At 32.5% G+C, this 20,928-nt stretch overlaps 1 protein-coding gene, 1 long non-coding RNA gene and 1 other non-coding gene across 3 annotated transcripts in view; 2 read left to right on the top strand and 1 right to left on the bottom strand.

Annotated features, from left to right (window-relative positions):
* LOC130441137 (discoidin domain-containing receptor 2-like) overlaps positions 1-20,928 on the top strand; it is a 442,354-nt gene that overhangs the window by 345,235 nt on the left and 76,191 nt on the right. Inside the window, exons 9-10 of the mRNA XM_056774687.1 lie at positions 14,010-14,260; positions 18,675-19,017. Of these exons, the coding sequence (XP_056630665.1) occupies positions 14,010-14,260; positions 18,675-19,017 (594 nt within the window). The remainder of the gene's footprint in view (positions 1-14,009; positions 14,261-18,674; positions 19,018-20,928) is intronic.
* On the top strand, positions 1,186-1,258 carry Trnaf-gaa (transfer RNA phenylalanine (anticodon GAA)). Its single transcript has one exon. It is a non-coding gene; the product is annotated as a tRNA-Phe (tRNA).
* Positions 5,024-20,704, bottom strand: LOC130441141 (uncharacterized). The gene is made up of 3 exons (XR_008909590.1): positions 20,593-20,704; positions 5,463-5,771; positions 5,024-5,409 (listed from the first exon to the last, which is right to left on the bottom strand). It is a non-coding gene; the product is annotated as an uncharacterized LOC130441141 (long non-coding RNA).

Raw genomic sequence — 20,928 nt, forward strand, 5'->3', positions numbered from 1 at the left:
TTTCAAATCATTAAAAATATTTTAAATCTCTCAAACTTTTCAGAAATAATTGCCGAGACTGTATACGTGTGAATTATCGCAAAAATTCGATTAGATTTTTTTGGAATAACAATCACCTAAAGAATTCACTTAATTCCTATTACACCCCGACTACACCCGTCAAGTGAAATATGGGACAATTCCTCTCAATTTCTGGAAAGTGGAAGGGAAGAACGAAGGTTGGTCTCCCCTTCTATTTCTTTTCAATTACTTCAAAGATTACCTTCTGAAAAGTTGAGAAGCTGAGCGGAAATTACATAACATATTTAAATTACATAAATGAAGAGTATTTTTTGAAGGATTTATACAATTCAAACGACGGCGGTTCAATGAAATAATATCGAAATGCCATACTACGTCATTTAGTTTGTGTTTAATATTCCTTGACAGCAGATCATGGTTTGATGAGAAAAGTCATCAGAATTCAAGGCTAGAGCTGGATAATATAGGAATCCTGCACGTACAATTGCAATAGTAAAAAGGGTTTTATTGAATTGAGGACTCCGCACCCGAAACCTTTGAAAATATTAACAAAAAGAAATTGGCATATGAAAGATTGATAGTGCTAGAGGTTAAGGGAACCATGGTTATCTCACATGGCTCAAATATTGTAAAATCACTTAGGTTTGGGAACGGTAGGTACAGCGTTTGGTCTTAAAAAACCCCATAGCAATCGTGTTCAACTTTGTAGGAGCATTTGGTGTTGTTCAATCGCAATATAGATGAGTTTTTTTATCGTTTCGTAATCTCGTATTTACCATAACACATTATTGACAAAACAGTTCACATAAAACGAAATGATATGAGTTTTGGAATTTCATTATTACCTAGATTTTGAATTATTTACTAAACTAATATGAAAATTAAATATTAATGATAACAATTTGCTGTTTTGTTACTAAATCACAGAATCATTTTATTACGTCATAATAACTAAATAAATAAACTATCAATTGTCATCGTAGATACGTTAATAAAGTAAGCTGGATTAAAGAAGGATTTCATTTAAAAATTCCACGAGTTGACCTATAATTGAGATATCCCATTATACTAATTCGCATTCCTACGTAATTACATTCATTAAATTTTCAAGGACAAGACATATAAAAATACTCTTATCAGCATTATCAACAATCATGTTTATTCGCCGAAATAGCTCAGTTGGGAGAGCGTTAGACTGAAGATCTAAAGGTCCCTGGTTCGATCCCGGGTTTCGGCAACGTTTTTTGTTGCTTGAAAACCACAATATTTAAAATTGGAATTATTGAATGTTATAGTGTGGTGGTTGAGTATATCTCACTACATTTGTTTTTTATTTATCTAAAATGCTAGAGATAATTTTAAATGTAAGCAAAGGCAATTTCAATATAAAGTATCTGTGGTGATTTTAATTCACCATTCAACATTTTATCGAGTTAATAGGAAGTATATGACAGGAGATTACTTAATACCAAAATCTTTATTCGACTATTTTTAATGATAAAACCAACAAACGCAGTAGATAAAAAATAGTATACGCGTACAGTATGTATTCTCAAACACATTTTAAGAGCGAGTTGCCTCTTCAATGAAGGTCGCACTTGCCTGACTAGATTTGTGTAAGCTGTTTTATCATTTCGATCACAAATCGACTTGAATCTCCCTGATCTTAATGTAACGTTATCCACTTAAAACTGTTTGAAACATATGTTCTAGATTCGTTGTTAGGGACCTAAGAGAATGCTTGATGTCTATAGTCGGAAATACTCGAATATACAGGGAGTAATTCATTAGTTCAAATAGTGATTCTTTTTTTTTATATGTTGCGATATTTTTTACAAACTTAATGAATATAGAGAAATAAAGATATGATTTCGTCATTGATTTTGATAACGTCAATTCATTATTATTTTGATAGCTATTTTATATATGTACATAACTGACAAATATCAAGATAATTTAATTACAAGATAATAAGAAGTGACAAAACTCTAAAAAGAACGATTTAAATAATTGAATCCAATTATATCAATCAACATGGGAAAAAACTGATTTTATATTCGTGCTTTTAGCTTCTCAACATTTAATATCAACATAATTAAGTTTATATATCAAAAGTGACCAAACCTAACAATTATAAATATAATACGAGAATGGTCCCAGAAGTACCTGGTCTGACCTAGAGATGGCGGTAGTTGCTGGAAAAATATCACTGTATTAGAAAGGACACAATCTAACCGGCATATGCAAGTTTGAAGACACCACGTTGCTTAGTATTTATTCGGCAGCCATCACTAGTGAATTTGTAAACATGAAAAAAAAAATTGGTCATTGCTATGTGATACGATACTTTTATTTGAAAGGCGTTAGCCCAAACAATATAAAAGCTGAACCAGATGCTACTGTGGGTGATACTACTTCTTCGTGTAATGAAGTGACGACTCCAGGAATGTGAAGTACATCGCATATTAAATTAAAATTCAGACATGAGAGAGCTGTGCGCAAAAAAAGGAAGAACTGGCTCCAAAGAAGGCAAAGACCGTTCCGTTTTCAGGCAAGATTATGGTTCGTCGGTTAATTGGGATGCAATTTTGAAAAACGAATAATTATCGACGGCTAGTATTATGCGCACTTATTGCAATGTTTGAGCGAAGAAATCAAGCAAAATCGGCCGCATTTGGCTAAGAAGTGTTGTTCCATCAAGCCTATTCCCCATATTTAGCCCATCTGTTACCAGACTTGAAAAAATGGGTCGATAGTCAACATCAAATCAAAATATTTTTTTCTAAAATTATTGTGTTTTTTTTGTTGGGTCAAGTACTCCTGGGACAATCCTCGTGAAAAATACAGGAAGAAATATGAGAATGTTACAGACCCAAATAGGAGGATTCCGAATAGAAGGAAATCTCGAAACATTCAACTACGGAACCCTCGAGAACATGGAATCCCATAAAAACACTCTAAACAAAAGTATAGGGACAAAATCAAACAAACAAAACAACAATAGCACAATTAGAGGATCTAAACCCCTTCATCACATCAAGCCATAGTTAAAGTTGACCAACAATACAAATACCTATACGATTCTTCTTTTTTCCTCTGAGATTGAAACTCTCGATTTACGGGAGGCCTAGGGAGATTGCATGACATGCGTACATACCCCAACTTCGGCCTCTTGCCAACCATATGTTTCATTAAGTAGTCGATTCGATCAAATCTGTCTTCGTTCTCGTTATTTGAACTTGGTTGTATCCCGTGGCTGCTTTGCAGCACTCAATGTGTCGACAATTTTTTTAGGATGGGCTAAGCAAGGCGTCCTCTGCATGCGGAAGTCAAGTAAGCTAAGATGCAAAACATTATATCGTATCACTGATGGATAAGCATATCGAACGTTGTGCTGCCGGTTCTTCAGATGCGATTGGTACAAGTGTAGATTGTACTTTCGTCATCAGCAGCTGAGATTTTTATTCTTAAAACATAGAAAAACAAAAATTGCTGAAATTGCAGTGGATCATCTGCATCATCACTTTCTAACCTCACTTTTAGTTTCCAATTTTGCTCTAAGTTATTATTATTATTATTTTCCTTTTCATAATTTATTAACATAATCTACAAGTTCTCGTTCCTCGCGACGGATTAATATATCAATACAAATAATAATTCCTAATATTACACCATTCTTATTTTGAGAAATATATAAAAAATAAATAATATAGACTCTAGAAAAGAATCATCAAAGTTCTTGCAAAGTATTCCGAAAATTCCCTTGATGTATTTTTTAAAAGTGAATGGAGCTGTAAATTTAGTAAACCAATCGAAAAAGTGGAAACTTTGAAATAAATTAAGTATAAGTCATAATAAAACCATGTTTTATTCATGCTCATCCTATCTAGCAAAAGCCGTCGGGACATATTTTGTTTCAGAAAATGTCCATTAAAACGTATAACAGTACTTCTTCCTGACTAAGTGAAATTTTAATATGGCAGCTGCTGTTGGGAAAATATGAAGATGAGAAAATGTAGCAGTAACTGTTACGATATATATACTACCGGTCAAAAGTTTTTGCCCACCTTCAAGTTTACCTGATACACAACAAATAAAACAATACGATTGATATTTATGTTTTACAAAACAAAGTAATAATAAGAATTGGAAGTAGAACACTGTTTTCTGAATTCCCTATCCAATTTGTTCCTTAGCAACTCAATAGGATTGAGATCGGGCAACTTTGACGGCCGAATCATTACTTTCAGTACATTTTTCCTTTCCAATTCTTCGAGGAATACTTGGATCGTTGTCATGATGGAAGATAAATTTTCTGCCGATCAGGCGTTGGCCAAAATATACTACATTTTCCAGTAATATCTTTAGCTCTCTCTCTGCAATTTTCACCAGGTCTCTATTCACCATTCCTCCAAAATATCCCCAAACCATCATAGCCTCCGCCGTGTTTACAATCGGGATTACACATGAATCTAACATCCGTTCTTCTCATAGACCCAAAAACCTCAAGCTTTAGCTTATCCCCCCATAAAACTCTCTCCTCCTCTCTCTTCTCCCATTCTTCAAGCGTCTAATTTTCATATTCTTCAGCTCACTATAACCGCTTAATTTTATTGTTACGTTTTTTAAGGAGTTTCTTCACCGCTATCCTTCCAAAAAGATCAGATTCCCTTAATACTAGAAGTACACAAAGGGAAATTTCTAAATTCATTGATCTGAGCTGCTGTCTCTGGGTTAGTGAATCGTCGGTCACGTTGACTGATTAATCCAAAACGTTTATCTTCAGAGGTTCTGGTTTTCGAGGCTACCTTGAACATTTTCTATCGCCAAAGCAAAGCAAAACTGTACGTCGAGGTATTTTTAATTTAATGGCAATGGTAAGGTTACTTTCAAATTCAATTAATCATTGGAAAACCAAATAGCTTAAATATATTTAAAGTGGTATCAACAGATAAAAAGTATAGCACTTAAAAACAAAAGACATAAGAAAAGCAGACCCAGGAATAAGAGGAGGTAAAACAATACGAAAAATGGACGAAATAGCAAAGGACCGAAAGGAGTAGAAAAAATTAAGAAAAGGAGAGTGAAAACTAAAACCCCTAAAACCAATATATGTATATTATGTTTGGAATGGTCAGGATTATCAGCTAGGTTCACAGGTCGAACTACGAGGGAATTTTGAAAATTCTCGACGTTTGAGGTCCCACTTTTAAACCATTATCAAGATAAAAATGGGGATAGGGTGGTTATTCGTTCATTGGTGAGAACTGATCCGTGGTCTCAATCTGCGTACTCCAAGCAACGAATCACCATGAATCACCTAGTTTTTGGTTGATTCCAAAGCCTTAATCTTCTTACTGTATAAAATTGAATAAACTGAATAATAAACTGAAACAAAAAAAATGAAGTAATTGAAATAGAAATAAAAATAATATGCTTACCGTCGAGAATCCCGTGAGCACTAACACTTTCACTGATGGTCTTGAGCTAAAGTTACCACCCCTTTCTTGATCATTTGAAATAATCCGAAATTGTTGTTTGCTGTTCAAGAACCTGGCTAATACCGCGACGAATATTGAATTGCATTTCCTCTGAAGAACGTGATGTCCATCGATCTTTCGGTTGATATCATCCCCAATAGCTCGTAATTGCAAGGTTGTAACCGCATCAGGTTTTTCAGAGGAAATGTGATTCAATATTTGTCGCGGTTTTACCCAGGAAGGTAGTTGTTTCCTCCTTGGATGTTATATCTGAAAAGTTATTCATCGTTTCATCGAAATTTGTGAAATAGAATTATACATTTTACTCAAATTGTTCAGGTATTTAAGTATATTGAATCATAAAATACTCCGGGTCTCCCTCCATCTCTATAAATTTTCTTTTATTCACTTGTTTCTCAAAACCCTCTCTGCTATGCCTTCCTAAATAATCGTGCGAAATGGTTTTTCCATTAGCTCTAAAGGGATACATATACACAACACGCAGATGGGTAAGTGTATTACAAAATATTTCGGAATATATAGGAGACGGCTTAAATTCTACAAATATTTTGAATATTATTCGGAAAAATCTGAATAATGTGTCTGGTATTCTAATATGATTACGTGAGATGGGTCTTATATTTCGGATATTCGTCGGTTATATAATTTATATGATGAAAATTTTATTGATAAAAATTTTTACGAAACATACAATTTTCTTCAGACTAGAATAACATACATACTAAATAGATTACACATAATTTGGAATATAATATTAGTATACAGAGTATGTCTAGTTGAAACTCATTTTTTTGTCTATTTTTTCTTATTTAAACAATTTCTCAAACTAATCTTAAATTATTCAATTCAAATTATTAAATGATTCAATAGGTACTATTTTTTCACAACCAAAGTATACACATGATCTCTTCATATATGAATAAATATTTAATGATCAGAGTCTGCAGTATTTACAACTCGATACTTTTCCACGCATTCAAACCACCCCAACTATTTGCCATCAATATTTTGTTAATAACTCCAAATATTATTTTTTATAATATCAGTGATCACCTTAAAAATTCTCCAGATATGTAATACAAAGTCAACATATGTAGTTCTTGATATTGTAATGTTTTTCTTCTTTATTTATACGATTTCTATTCGCAGGGTGAATTAATAAACATTGTCTCTTACGTTCCTAATTTATATGTACTACACTAACTTATAATAATTCACGTATCACTATCACTTAACTAACTTAAATAATTTATTCAAATTCTTCGATTACTATCTATTATAAATTGAACGAAATTGCGCTAGATAAACTCCTTTAGAATAATTCTCCAAAGATATAGAAATACAGAGAAACAAAACAAATAAATAAATAATCCTTCCTAGAAATTATTTAAAAAAACAATATAAATAAACCGCTTACTATAAAAAGTTATATAAAAACAGAGATCAAACGAATTCAGAGTATTTCATCAAAGGCGTTGACTTGCCGAATTTTAGTATTCTACTATATCCTAGCAGGACCGGCTCCAAATTTTATAATACGAATAATTCAATTACCACCCAGAAGAAATATTATTTTTTTATTTTCCCAATAAAAACAGAGCAATTTGAAAAATCTTCCTATATACAGTATGACCATGCCAAGTGTGGATATAAGAAGAAAATGGAAAGTGATTCGTAATATTTGGGAGAAGGATGCCTTTTTATATAGCACACTGTGGTGTCATAAATCTCAATGGTTCGGAGTGAATTTGTATTATCATTCTAGATGATCATTATTATGTTATTTCTTATACATTATATACATCGAAATACTGTGTACAATTGATCATTGCCAAAGTACCAGAATGATTCACTGGCCAAGGAGCTATTGTTCATTTAGTATTCAAATTTTCTAGAGAAAATATCAGTCAATTCAATGATTAAATTATAACTAAGACAAAAATCTGCACTAATTTCTTAAACATTCCAAATTTTGTACTTTAATTACCTCAAAAGCTTAAATAAACTCTTTATAAAATGTAACAAATTCTAAGAAATTCAACTGTTAATAGTTCAATATCGTTAATATTCGCTTAAATTATGGTTTATGCGGACAACAGACACTTAATAATAAATCAACACTCGTGACACCAAACATGCATAAAAAATATAGCTAATTGCAAAACACGGGGCCCATCTTTCAAACATAAATCATGGGTTGTATTCAAAGAGAGGCGTCTCCACAAATGAGATGTTGCGACGTGTAACTTCCGTTAATTAGTCACTTGATACGACACGTCGGTTGGGATGTACCAAAAACAAAAGAGTATTCAACATGCCTGTCACTGGTTATCTATAAGATATAAATAACAATGTGAAATTATATTCAGTGAAAATTAGAATCGATCAAATGAGCATAGTTTCATAACTTATTTACAGACATTACCTAGTATATTAGTATTAGCCTATTTAGCTTGTAAATAATAATAATATAAAATGGAAATACTGCATTGAGCACAGTAATACATTGTAAAAATATGTTCCAAATTTGTTCGAAGATTCTTCAAATATTGTACTCTTGTTGTGATACTGGGTACCTGGTATTTACAGCTGATCTATTAATCGCACTTCTCTTAGAAAGTTATGAATTTGGGATGGTTCTAGCTATCAAAGATCTATGTCTGTATTTTATACGCTTTCAAGGGTAGTACTCTGGAGTTCCGAAGTATCTCATGTGAGAATGTGGATAGAGGTTTCGTCCTCAGCGCATCTGTACGCTGCATTCTCTGCTAGCGTCTTCAGGTGTCCATTGAGGCAACACTGCAGACTTCTGTTAGTATTCGTAAGCTGCTCTCAATTAGGTTCATACATTCAGCAGATTTTTTTGGTTATATTTTCCCAGGTGTGTTTCTGTTTTTCTCAACGCTTGTAGATTGTCTCAGTAACTAGTTTTATCTCTATTCATCTTCTTTTCTAATAATTTCTCTATTGTTGCGTAACTGATATAACAAAAGGGTTCAGGTCCTATAAAGAGTTTGTTTCTACTTTAGCGAACCTTGCTCATTTCACTTGTCCAGGCATTTCCAAACTAGATCGGATAATATGACATTGGAGCTTATAGATCTAGTGGTGGCTTGAATGCCGGAATGGATTATGACCTTCTGTTTGCGATAATTCCTTTTCTAGATTGAAGTGGAGTGAGGCTATTGGACATAATATTATGGACACGGTCGTACATATGCAAGTCTTCGAGAAATTGTTTCTTGTGGTGTCCAGTACCCTAGTACTCCTAACGACTGCCCCATATATGATGATTGGTCTCACGGTTGACGTGTACATCCACAGTTAGCTCTTTACAAAGCATCTGCACACATCAGCGCTTTCGTGGCTTTAGTGATTATCTCCTTTTTATCTTTGTTCCATAGGAGTTGACTATCTAGGGTGGGTCCCAGATGTTTCACTTCTGTTTATCATTTTTTCTTAATAGTAAAGATAATTAGGAAGGTCTTATGTGGGTTGAAATTTAGTCTCACCGATAGACACAACCTCCTTGTGTAGTTGAGTCCTCTTGTTCTACTTTCATTTTTGCTGTTCTAGTGGATAGGAGTTATGTCATCCATCATCCTTATTTATAGTATTGTTAAAGGCACCTTCTTTTTCTAAGAAAGACCATATCACTTTTTTTTCTCGTCAGATCATTCAGAATTCTGTTTATCAATTGTACTAGTGCAGTATATTGCAGCAGTTATAGAAGTTATAGACACCTTTTTCCATTGTTTTAAGTAAAGACTGATTTCGGATGTGTGGTGTCCTTTTTTTCTATTTTTAGTATGAAGGTTACTATAGCCCTTCTTCAAGGTTCTGGTAGGTACTCCAGTTCTAGATCTCTTCACCTGAGGCTGATCAAGTGTGGCAGCAATTTCTTCCTGTCCTCTTTGAAGAAGAGCAGGCCGTCCTTGTCTGAATTCGCGTCAAGTTGTACTGTAGATTGATGTTATATGTGATGTCCCAATCATCTATCCTTGTATTCTTACTGAGTTCTGGATTGGTGAGTTGGCTCATTTTTTAGTACCGCTTTACTTGATGGGTGAGTCGGCTCATTTTTTAGTACCGCTTTACTTGATTTACTTCTTCCCATTACGAATGTCAGTGTATTCTCTACATTTTCGGCTTCCCCAGACAGTATTGTGAACGTTTGGATCGCTTCCTAGCAGTATTGGCAGCTCTTTCTTTGACAGTATTCCACTAGTCCTTACAGTTCTGGTAGCGCTACAGGCCTGTCTTCATGGAAGTATCAGGAGATTATGACAATGATACCTATTTTTCTTACTGGATATATACTCGAATTGGTTCGAGGTCATAGTTTCCTCATTCATTTATAAATGATAACCACAAATACGTTGAAGTGTTTCATGGCTCCAATAAGTCGTCTTAAGGTATATTTGGAAAAATCCTTACTAATATTATAAATGTGAATGTAAGTTTGTTTGTTACGCTTTCACGTGAAAACTACTTCACCAATCATCATGAAACTTTGTACATATATTCTTGGAGTTATTAGAAATAACATAGGATACTTTTTATAAAAAAATTTTTTTTACGAAATATAGGAAGAATATTTGTCCAAAATCTCAAAATGTTGCATTGTATTACCGACGATCACATCAATATTCAATCCAATTGACTTCAGTTTCAGCTGTTTGGAATTTTTCTTCATTTATTATTTGTTTCGGTCATTATATATGCAATATAGAACCATTTGAATTTTTGAAGTTAGGTGTCATTTTTGTGGTGCTACTCATTATTTTAGATGTTATTCTTTGGTTTTAATTCTTACTCTATTCTTCTTTAAAAATGCCTCGGAAGCAAAAGCCTCATGCAGCAGAAATTGTATGAAATAAAGAATCTTCGGTTCACGCAGAGATGAGAAGATAACAGCAAGCACAAAGTGTTTTGAGAGCAGCTGAAACTCCTATTCAGGCACGAGTGCGTTCAGAAAGACAAGCTAAGCTGCAGGCAGCAAAAAGAGCGATATAAACGCCAAAACATTCGCAAGAGAAAAAAATTCATAATGCAGAAATACAGACCACGCGGCATCGAAATTTCATGCCTAATGATTGGTCGGTATTTAATGGTACCAGGATTCAATATGATCATTCAATTTAATATCGTAATCATCCTTTGATTGTTATTGATATGAATAAATAATGTCACTAGTACAATGCTTTCAAATGGAAAGATGAAACTGTTGGAATGTGCTGTTCCAGTGGTAAAGTTTCACTTCTATTACTTAGTGAACCAGAAGAGCTTTTAAAAACTTAATTGTTAAGTGTTGATGATAATTCAAAGCAATTTTGAAGCAAAATAAGAAAGTTTAACTCTTGTTTTTAATCATATGGATTCATTTCTTTTGTAATGATCTCTTTTCCTTATTTAATGGCTCCAATGCGAGCGAAGCCGCGGGTTAAAGCTAGTTCATAATATTTATATGGTCAGTATAATTTAATCGATCTAATGAAATCCCTAAACATCATCACTTACATTTCTTACTAAATAGCAACGATTTTTAAGCGAAACACCTTCGACAAAAGTATTAATCATGATTTTTGCATACAAAATTATGAAATATGAGAATATTTTAGAAAAATTATTCGATAAATATTCATATCCTATCTCAATGAAGTACTATTTTTAGTCACATATCCAAAAATTTCGGTGCGTACAAAAATAATCTACGCCACTGTCATTCGTATTTTTGCACATTGAATCGATATGGAAATGTGCAGTACATTTCTCCATTCTAGTCGGGTAGTAGCAACAGTTTTCAACTTTCACACTTGATAAAGTGAATGAGATATACATAAAATATAAGAATGCCGTTAGATATATCATTCCCTTTAAAAAATTGTCAGTTTTTGCTCTTCCAATGTTATCAGCTCAGGAAAGAAAGGTTTATTGGATGATATAAAACAGAATAAATGACGCAATGGGTACGGTCTTTGTAATATTTTTATGGTTTGCGTATGTCATTCAATGCGGATTTTCCACGAGCATTGTATAGATAGCACCAATGTATACCTTGTGGAATTATGTCTATCATTGTATCCGTTTGTATACATTTGATGAGTTAATTGATTGAAGGAAGAAGGTAGCACAACTAGCTTTTGATATCATATAGAAATATATATAAATAATAACATCATAATCGCAAAGAAAATAAGAAATACTTGGTAATTAATAATACTGCAATGGTGTGTATAATAATATAAAGGGGAATCCAACATTATTTCTTTTTGAGACAAAGGGGAAAAAGTTTAACTTCTGTATACAGTAAATTGATTAAATGAAGTTTACTTCTTTTTTCTTCTTCACGAAACCATTTAGTTTTCAGATTGAACTTCTGAATCGCATTGTAGTCGTTTTCCCGAAGCTCATCTATTTTTCGCTTATTCTTAATTTGCCTCCGTTATTTCCCAAAATTTGAACAATTTGACCCAGTCCGTTTTCTTCTTTTATTCTGTAATTCTAAACATTTTCTTCTTTTGATTTTTCAATTTTTGATTCTTCGTTATAATCCAAATTTATTTATTATTGTTTTCTATTCAGTTCAACAATTTATTGCCTCATTTATTAGGGTTCTCGCTGATGCATGAATGAATTTCTACCAATTTTACATTTTTAAATATGTGATCATTCACTAAATTCTTCCTTTATTATTTTATTCTTGTACTTCTCTTGCTTTTCTTCTTATTATTATTATTCCTGCTAATTGGGTTGCTTGGAGATTCTTCTGAAGAAAGTACTATCAATATATTCAATTTTGGCATGGATTTTCTTTAAGGTCCTTGATCGGTTCGATTAATCTTCTAATTTATAAGTATCCATTATCTCTCCCTACAACATTATGTTTTCTAAGGTCATTTTTTGCTATTATAATTACTGCTTTTACAATATTTATCACATATTTCTTAGATGTTCGTTGATATGGTATGAACGCATATCTTTACTTTATATCACTTTCATATACTATTCATTATATTTCATCATCCCAATGGTTTTATATTTTCTTACATTTACATATACATTTATATACATATATACATGATATGCCTGCATCTGTGCTTTTTCAGTAAATCAATTGGCCAAAATATTTTATCAATCACGTTTTTCATTGTTAACTAAAGAGGTTCTTGTCACATGTCTATTTTATTCTCGTATGCCTAGGAATAGCGTACAAAAATGTTTTCTGTTATTTTTATATTCTCTCATCATTCACAATAACTTAATTTTCAAAAATTTGATGTCATTCATAAACTAACCTATAAAAAATAACAACCATTACTGCAACAATCATAATCGATAACCTTGATATTTCTATCAAGCGTCAATAGGAATATTGCTTTTTGACATCAATGACTTTTTAAAAGATATAACATAATTAAAAACGCCGCAAATCTTAACTAATTAATATTGTACTTGATCATAATTTCAATCAATTTCAATAAATAAATCTCGGAAATATATTAGAAATAGTACACTTTACCACAATCACACTACGAAATCGTTTAATATATCGTGATAAATCGTCTTGATTTTAGGTCTCTTTTTTATGAAAATCAGTTTAAAATAACATGTCAAAATTGACGTTTCGACTCACTTTACTCTTTATCAAAATATTTGATATTCATAATATTTCACCTTGTTAACTACTAAATATTACCTACCGCATGACTGCAAATTCTATATTAGAAAACCTTAAAATGGCAACACCGCATTCGTCTCGTAATTTTAGCTGCTCTTGATAAATGGTCCAGCAGGCCGATAAAACAGCGAGCACGCCCAAACTCTTGCTTGATAACTTCTACAACTTTTTTACTTGTTATACTTTTCAAAAGTTCGGAACGGTCGAACGGCAGAAACAAGACCGTATAAAAATAGCTCTGGAACATTCGTAGTTTTATCTCTATAGAATGTTAGCTGCGTACTGTTTAGAATATAGGCCAGTTCCAAATTTTCATACAAAAAATTTTACTAAATGTTGCTAACTAATTTCAAGATATATTTATGTGAGTAATGACTATTTGATACTCGGATTCATTGGGTATTGAACTTATTATATGGATATATACTATTTTGAGGAAATAATATTTTCTCTGCCGTATAAAAAGAGGAAACTTCACTTAGTTTGTCTACAGCATATTTTTCAAAAATTCGAATTGCCGGTGTTGATTAACGCTCTATATCAAATAACTGGCACAGACTATTAATAGAATCTCGGCTTTGATCTATAATTTCAAAGTTTTCTCTTTCCATCCATTTTTAACTCATGGCATAATATTTTAATCAGGAGTTTTTCTGAGAATATTGGCAAAAAATTGAAATGCCAGTAAATTCATCATCAAATTTAAGAAATATTTATGGTCTGAATCTTCTATTTATCTGGTTTATCAATTAAAATTAAATGAATTCAAATCTTCTTAAAAGTGAAATTTTCATTTTATTTTACAGTTGCTCTTACAAATAACCTCACCGAAGATGATCTTCAGAGATACTACCTTGTTCCGGACATTTTACCTACTACCACGGCACCGGGAGTACCTAGTGGAGAAAGTACTCATGCAAGAAAAGAAGTCACTCCAGCAACCAGCCCGACTTCTAGTACACAAGCTTATATTGGACTCATCACCGGAGCGTTAGCTATGATTATTCTGTTATTAGCTTGTACCGTATTTCTAATGATTAGAAGAGGAAGAAAAAAGGTAAAAGCATTTTTAGAAAATAAATAATGAATACAATGATACTTGAAATTTCATAGAAAATTTGTATGTGTATGAATATACCGCTATAGTCCTTGAAGAACCTTGCCTCCATTCATCTTGATGTTATACTTTTCTCCGCCAGTTTAGGACGTCTAGCTCTTTCAGGTCCTATTCTACGTCATTCTGCCATCTTATGCGTGGTCGTCCTGGTAGTTTTCGGTTTTCCGGCTTTTACCGGTCTCCAAGTTTGACTCCTCGAACCTCCAACATCCGTTCAACGTGATCAAGTCATCTTTGACTCGCACTCTTGATCGTTACCAAGCTGGGCACTCCACATAGGGCGTAAGTCTCAGTGTTAGTACGAATGCGACATTCTTTCTGGTCTCTAGCAGTCATTGCCCAGATTTCAGAAGCACACATCACAACTACCCTTACTATTGTACGGCATAACCTCTCTTTTAAGCGCCTGCTGAGTAGGCGGGTTTCGGCACCTTCTGAGCACTCTAAATTCCTTGTTTCCAGTATCACTCTCTCCTGTATCTCCAGTGCAGACTCGTTATTTTCAGATGAGAGAGCCCAGGTGTAGTTATCAACAAATAACACTGCCGTGTCCACGTGGTCTGGTCTGCCAGACATAAATATATACTTCGTTTTAACTTCGTTCACACAAGTCCTACAGGATTGGATTCTTCAATGAATGTCCGAAAGTCCTTTCTAAGCTGTATATCGCTTCTGCTTAGTAGATCAACATCGTCTACGTTCTACCTTAATCGATTGAGTAGGGCTCCTCCCGGGTTGGTCTGCAGCCTCTTATATATTCTTTCCAAGGTCAGGTTGAACAGAATATAAGAAAGAGTATTCCCTTGCTTCAGATCTCTTCTGATGTGGTACCTTTATAAAATGCTGAGTATACTTGGTGTACCAGACAGACAATAAGACTAGTGGTCAAATGTATGAATAAATCATGGATGTATTGCAATAATAACTTATCTGTAAAGCATTAAACTCAACCTGATAGCACAATTATCAATTATCTGCTAGTTTCTCCATTTGTATAATTCTATTTTGCTTTTGTGTACCTTCATCATTGAAAATTCTTTATTTTGTACATTGGATTTGACTTTTTTGTTTGTCTCATTCAATTGACTTCCCTATTCAAATGAATTTTTCTTTTTTTTTTTCATGTCTATATCATTTAGATCTATAGTTTCATAGTTTTCTTTATGAATCAACCATATTTTGCTTTCCATTTTCGTTGGATATATTATTCACATTACGTTACCCAGTAGCAGCATCAAATTAATAAAATATGGCAATTTCCTTCTCCCAATCTCCATGAAATAAATTATTCAGAAATTCAGGGAACAAATTACTGAATTAACCATTTTAATATGTATATACCTGTGGTAAACATTAGGCACATATATATTTACGTAGGCGTAAATTAAATTTACTGCTGCAGTAGGGTCATTCTTCTACTGTTCTACATTGAATTTTGAATGAACAGAATCACAAAAAATAATGAAATCGATCGTTTCTCCATATATTCGCTAGGGTAAATTGCCGATCAGTGCTTCGTTGTTAAAATATTCAACGAACGAAAGGCGCGTACCAACTTGCAAAATATAAAACAGCCTTAGAATTTGAGAAATATTTTCCTGTGAAGTATCTTCATATATTTATATATATGTATATTGGTTCACAAAATTCTTCCTAATTCTGTTTATTATTCAATTTACATTCTATATACTATAAACAAGTATTTTCGAGGGTTCACGACCTCTGCTCTAACAAAAATAGTCGTCTGGAAAAGGTAGTCGTCTGATGATTAGACATATGGGAAATTTGAAATTTGTACCATTGTAAAAGCTCAAGAATGGATAAAACAAATCCTTCCTTACAATTTAAATAGTTCACATATTGAATTACTGGACATAAATAAATACAAAAATGTCTCAAAGAATGCAATGGTTTTCTGTCCTCTCTACCACTGCGACTTCAACTTAATATATATAATAATTTAAGCTCAAGTAAAATAAGATGTGGTAGACAAGAAAAAAACATTGGAAATGATGGATATGCATGAACCATTCAAATAGTTACTACTGAAGATTAGAAGATTTGATGCTAAGATAACCGGATAGAATAAAATATTGAATTCGTCATTATCAACGTTACTGATGAAAACATTGGTAGTGAAAGTAGATAGATCGAATATAATGATGAAGGTTAGATAGATATGTCTTGTTCTGGTTCACTCTTCGAGTTTTCTCTCACGATATAGGAACAAATTGAACTATACAGTGTCAAAAAATGTTTGATTCATTATAGGCAGTTTCGGGGTAGTTTAGCCATCATCAGTACAAGCTGAATGATTATTGATACTATGAAAATTATATTCACAAAACTTTGTTAACAAACATAGATTAAAAAAGATGAGTTGTCAATTACTATTCTACTTTCATTTAGATTGATGGATGAGGCAATCACATTTATAAAGGAAGTAGTGCAAAGAATGTGATGAACCCTCCGACACTTAATATAAATATTTTCTTTTATCAAAGATGTTTTGATTTTACTGTATAAAACAAAAATATTCAAATTTCAATGAAAGTACCGCGAATCCAGCAATGAATCACAAAATAGATACCAATCATCCAAATTCACAGAACATCAACAAATACTGCATTTTATAAAATGCGTTCCAGTACTCGCTGCAATTTCTATTTTATATTTTTTGTCAACTGAAAATACCCATGAATTTCATTTGAATCTGATATACTTTTTTTATTTTAGCTCTATACAAAGCCTGTTGTGTATAGGATTGTTACTGCATATGTCAAAAATACTACGTTTGAACTTGTAATTATTGTGGGCAAACGCAAATAACATGGAATACTGAAATACTTGGAAAATGATATTATAGAAATTATGAAAGTTTTTTCATGAAAAAACTCGCTTTTCTCGTTAATGTGATACTATTATTGCGGATATTTGATGCTAAATGCTAAATACATTTGAAGTACGATCCTATTACTTTTATACTGATAATCATATTTTACTGAGGCTCCTATTTCAAATGAGCATTTAACTCTTGGAAGCTAAAAAAAAATATTTTTTCATTGTAAATGAATTAAGCTGTAGATTGGAACGTTTTAGTACTTTACTCATATTTATATTTTTCGTCAAACCTTGTATACTACTGAAAAAGTATATTTGATGATTGTGTTTCAGCTTATATTTTAGAACAATAGATCTTATATGGATTATTATGCTTTCCTAAAATTATATTCTTATATATTTTAAATCGCCCTTTCGTAGTGAAAATGTTTCAAATTTAAACAGTGTACTATTTCTAATATCTTTTCGAGCTTTCGAATACTTATGTATTCATATTCATTCCAGTCCCCGATGATGAATACATAAATAGGTGAGGATAGGATGGTAGAGAAGGGATTCGATTCCGTGGTCTCAATCTACCACTCCAAGCAACGAATCCCCCCTTTTGTTTAATTCCAAGACCTCAATCTGCCTACTCCATGGAATTTCGCCGAGGAAATGGAAAGTTGAAATAAAGAAAAATATAAAATGATTAAAATAGAAATAAAAAATATTGCGTCAACGGTGTTCTTGATAGTAAGATTATTATTCTTATTTCTATTTTAATCATTCTATATTTTTTTGTTTCAGCTTCCCATTTCCTCAGTGAAATTCCAAAGAGTAGGAATATTGAGGCCTTGGAATCCACCATGTAGCTTTAGGTCTTGCCTTTTTTGTTGTTGTATGATTTTGCCTCCTATACTCTCTTCACTGGTCTTGAAGATTCCATTTTTGTAAATTACTCCAGCAACTGCCTTTGCTCAATGAATGACATAACTTCCAGATATTGTCGTATTCGGACATTTGTTAATTTATCCTTATTCTCATACGCCTTAAATATTTTATCTCTGCAACTTGCAACACACTTTTTTTTCTATTTTTTATGTTTTAAAAACATTTAGTTCCGTCTTTCTCGAGACTTCTTTTTCATTTATCAGGCAGTTACGTATATTATGCAATATATATTTAAGGCATGTACATACTGTTTTAATCCTATGTCCTCCTATTTATATGTAAAATGTTTATTGTTTAAATACTATTACTGCGTATTCTCATACCATACTGCTGTAGTATATTGCTCCAAACCAAATATTTTCTGTAGATATTGATGTTGCAAATTAATGAACTCAAACCACCAGCTTTTCTTACTCCGTGGTTAGAAAAGCCTCTAAAATTAGGTTTTCACTAATAATATAGTTGACATTTCGTTTATATAAGCTTCTAAAATTAATAATCAGAGATTTTTTTCATGCTAATTCAAATAAGGAACACTACAATCCACATCATACCTACTAATTCTTCTAATTTGTTCTAGGTTGCTCTACTACACAAACATACTGCGCTGGTTTCAAGCAGCACAAAACCTACTACTATCAACATGAAAGATTTGAAAAATAATATGTCCACACCGATAATAAACAATGGTTTGTCTAGATCCCGGCTTTCTGTAAAGAGCAAAGAAAACACCATAGGATCTGTGGGCTCTAAAAAAGCTAAAAAATGTAATCTTTATGGAAATGTAGCAGGAGAAGAATCGGATAGTGAAAATTCTTCAGTATACCATGAACCCTATAAACTATTACCTAATCCTAACCAAGAATATGGATGTTTACTAAAAAAAGAGGGACTAACATCTAGTAAAAGTGGAGAATATACAGGTAAGATATAGTTCAGTGAATATAGTTGTTGTTTGGTCCGCAAACTAGAATTGTAAGTTGAAAAAAAACATTGTAAAAAATAAAATCAAGATTTTAAAGTGATTGGAATAAACTGATAACTGGAAAATTGGAGTGATATAGCGTTTTCTTACCAATTTTTATTACTTATATGTAAATAATTCAAGTACAGAACAAACAGTAACGTATAATACTTTTTATGATCTTAAGGGTTCATTATTGTACACAAACATCAGGTAGCGCAGTTTACCAATAGGGGATATGCATGTAGTTTATATTCCCACGATTGATTATTGGTGAGATGATTTAAAAGCTTAATAAATATGAAAATGCTTGGAATTAAATAAAAATTACAATTTTGTTTTCCCTTAATGTCTTGTCACAAACTAAATTTCTGAACGCAACCATAATATTTAACATTTGTCAACCGACTAATATGTCGATCCATCTTCTATGTCGATCGATATCTCAGACAAAGAGCGCATCCTTCTGTCTTTGTGAGTGACGATTACCGCTACATGCGCCAGAACTTTTTTTACTTTGTTGATCTTTTGTGATAGTGACAATTTACTGCGAAGTGCCGAGGAGAAGACGACTAAGGTCGTCGCAGTCGATCAAATGTACGAAGAGGTGTTAACCACACTGGTGACCAAAGAGAGACAGATCAAGAAAATAGTTGTATTGCTATGTCAGAATTGCGAACAATCATAAATCGAAAATACAAAAGAGAGGATGTCTTAATACCGCGTATACCAATGATTACAATAGATTTACCATTCGATTTTAAACGTGTATAATTTCCGGTACCCCTGGCCTTGCGATGACCATAAATAAATCGCATGGCCAATCGTTGGAAGTTTGTGGTATCAACTTGAAGTTCCCCCGTTTCCACTTACAAATATCAACGTGAGAAGGACTGCACCCTGCTTCATAATCACTTGTTTGTGGCGGAGTTCTCCGCAATGGAATATATAAGATACAAATCCTTTCTTTTATTGTAGTGTTACTTTTTTATCTTGTTCTATTATGATCTAATATTGTACATAATTATCTGTCTCTTCCTTGCCCGGAAATAAATTTATGAGTTAGTATTGTCCAGGGGTACCTCAACTAACCTAGCTATGTATGATTATTTAAATAAAAATTTTATTATTTTTCTTAATTAGGTTAGATTGCCATCGAAAAGTGGCAATATTTATATTAAATTGACTTTCACAAAAATGCAAACATGATTTTCAAGATTCTTATAACTTTACACCATTGCATTCTGGTTTTTGCATGTCTCGGAATTTGAAAAAACAATTTACGTCATCCAAAGCCCGTGAAATATACCGGCGTTCAAAACACGCCAAATTTGATCAATGCTTAAAATATTTTTTCGACTTTTTTGATCAAATATATATTTTTTATCGAGTTATAGCTATGAAAATGGATTACATATTTAGAGAATATACTTAAAGATATTGACTACACTGTACTACACATTGTAACGTTTTTCGTATTTATTTACAAACTTTTTATTCGTGCTGTGAATTAAAAATACACTCTCTCTCTTACCTTCTTAATTTATTCACGAACTATACAATACAATAATTTAGTTATAAATTTCACTAGAATAATTTGTGCGATGTTTAACTCGTTCTTTTCACTACAACTTTTTATTTAAAACTAAACTTATTTGTGCTTCTTAAACTTATTTATATACCACAATTAGATTTCTACAAAATTCTAGAATACAAAGAGACACATGAAATAAATAAATAGACTTTCCTAAAAATTATCTAAAAGAAATACTGTAATAAACCTATAAACAGATTATAGGCGACGCGCGAATTCGTCAGATTTTAAAATTCCATTGTAGATGGACAGGGCCGAACTAATGACCCATTTCAC

The sequence above is a fragment of the Diorhabda sublineata genome, chromosome 3, assembly GCF_026230105.1.
Source record: "Diorhabda sublineata isolate icDioSubl1.1 chromosome 3, icDioSubl1.1, whole genome shotgun sequence".
Lineage (NCBI taxonomy): Eukaryota > Metazoa > Arthropoda > Insecta > Coleoptera > Chrysomelidae > Diorhabda > Diorhabda sublineata.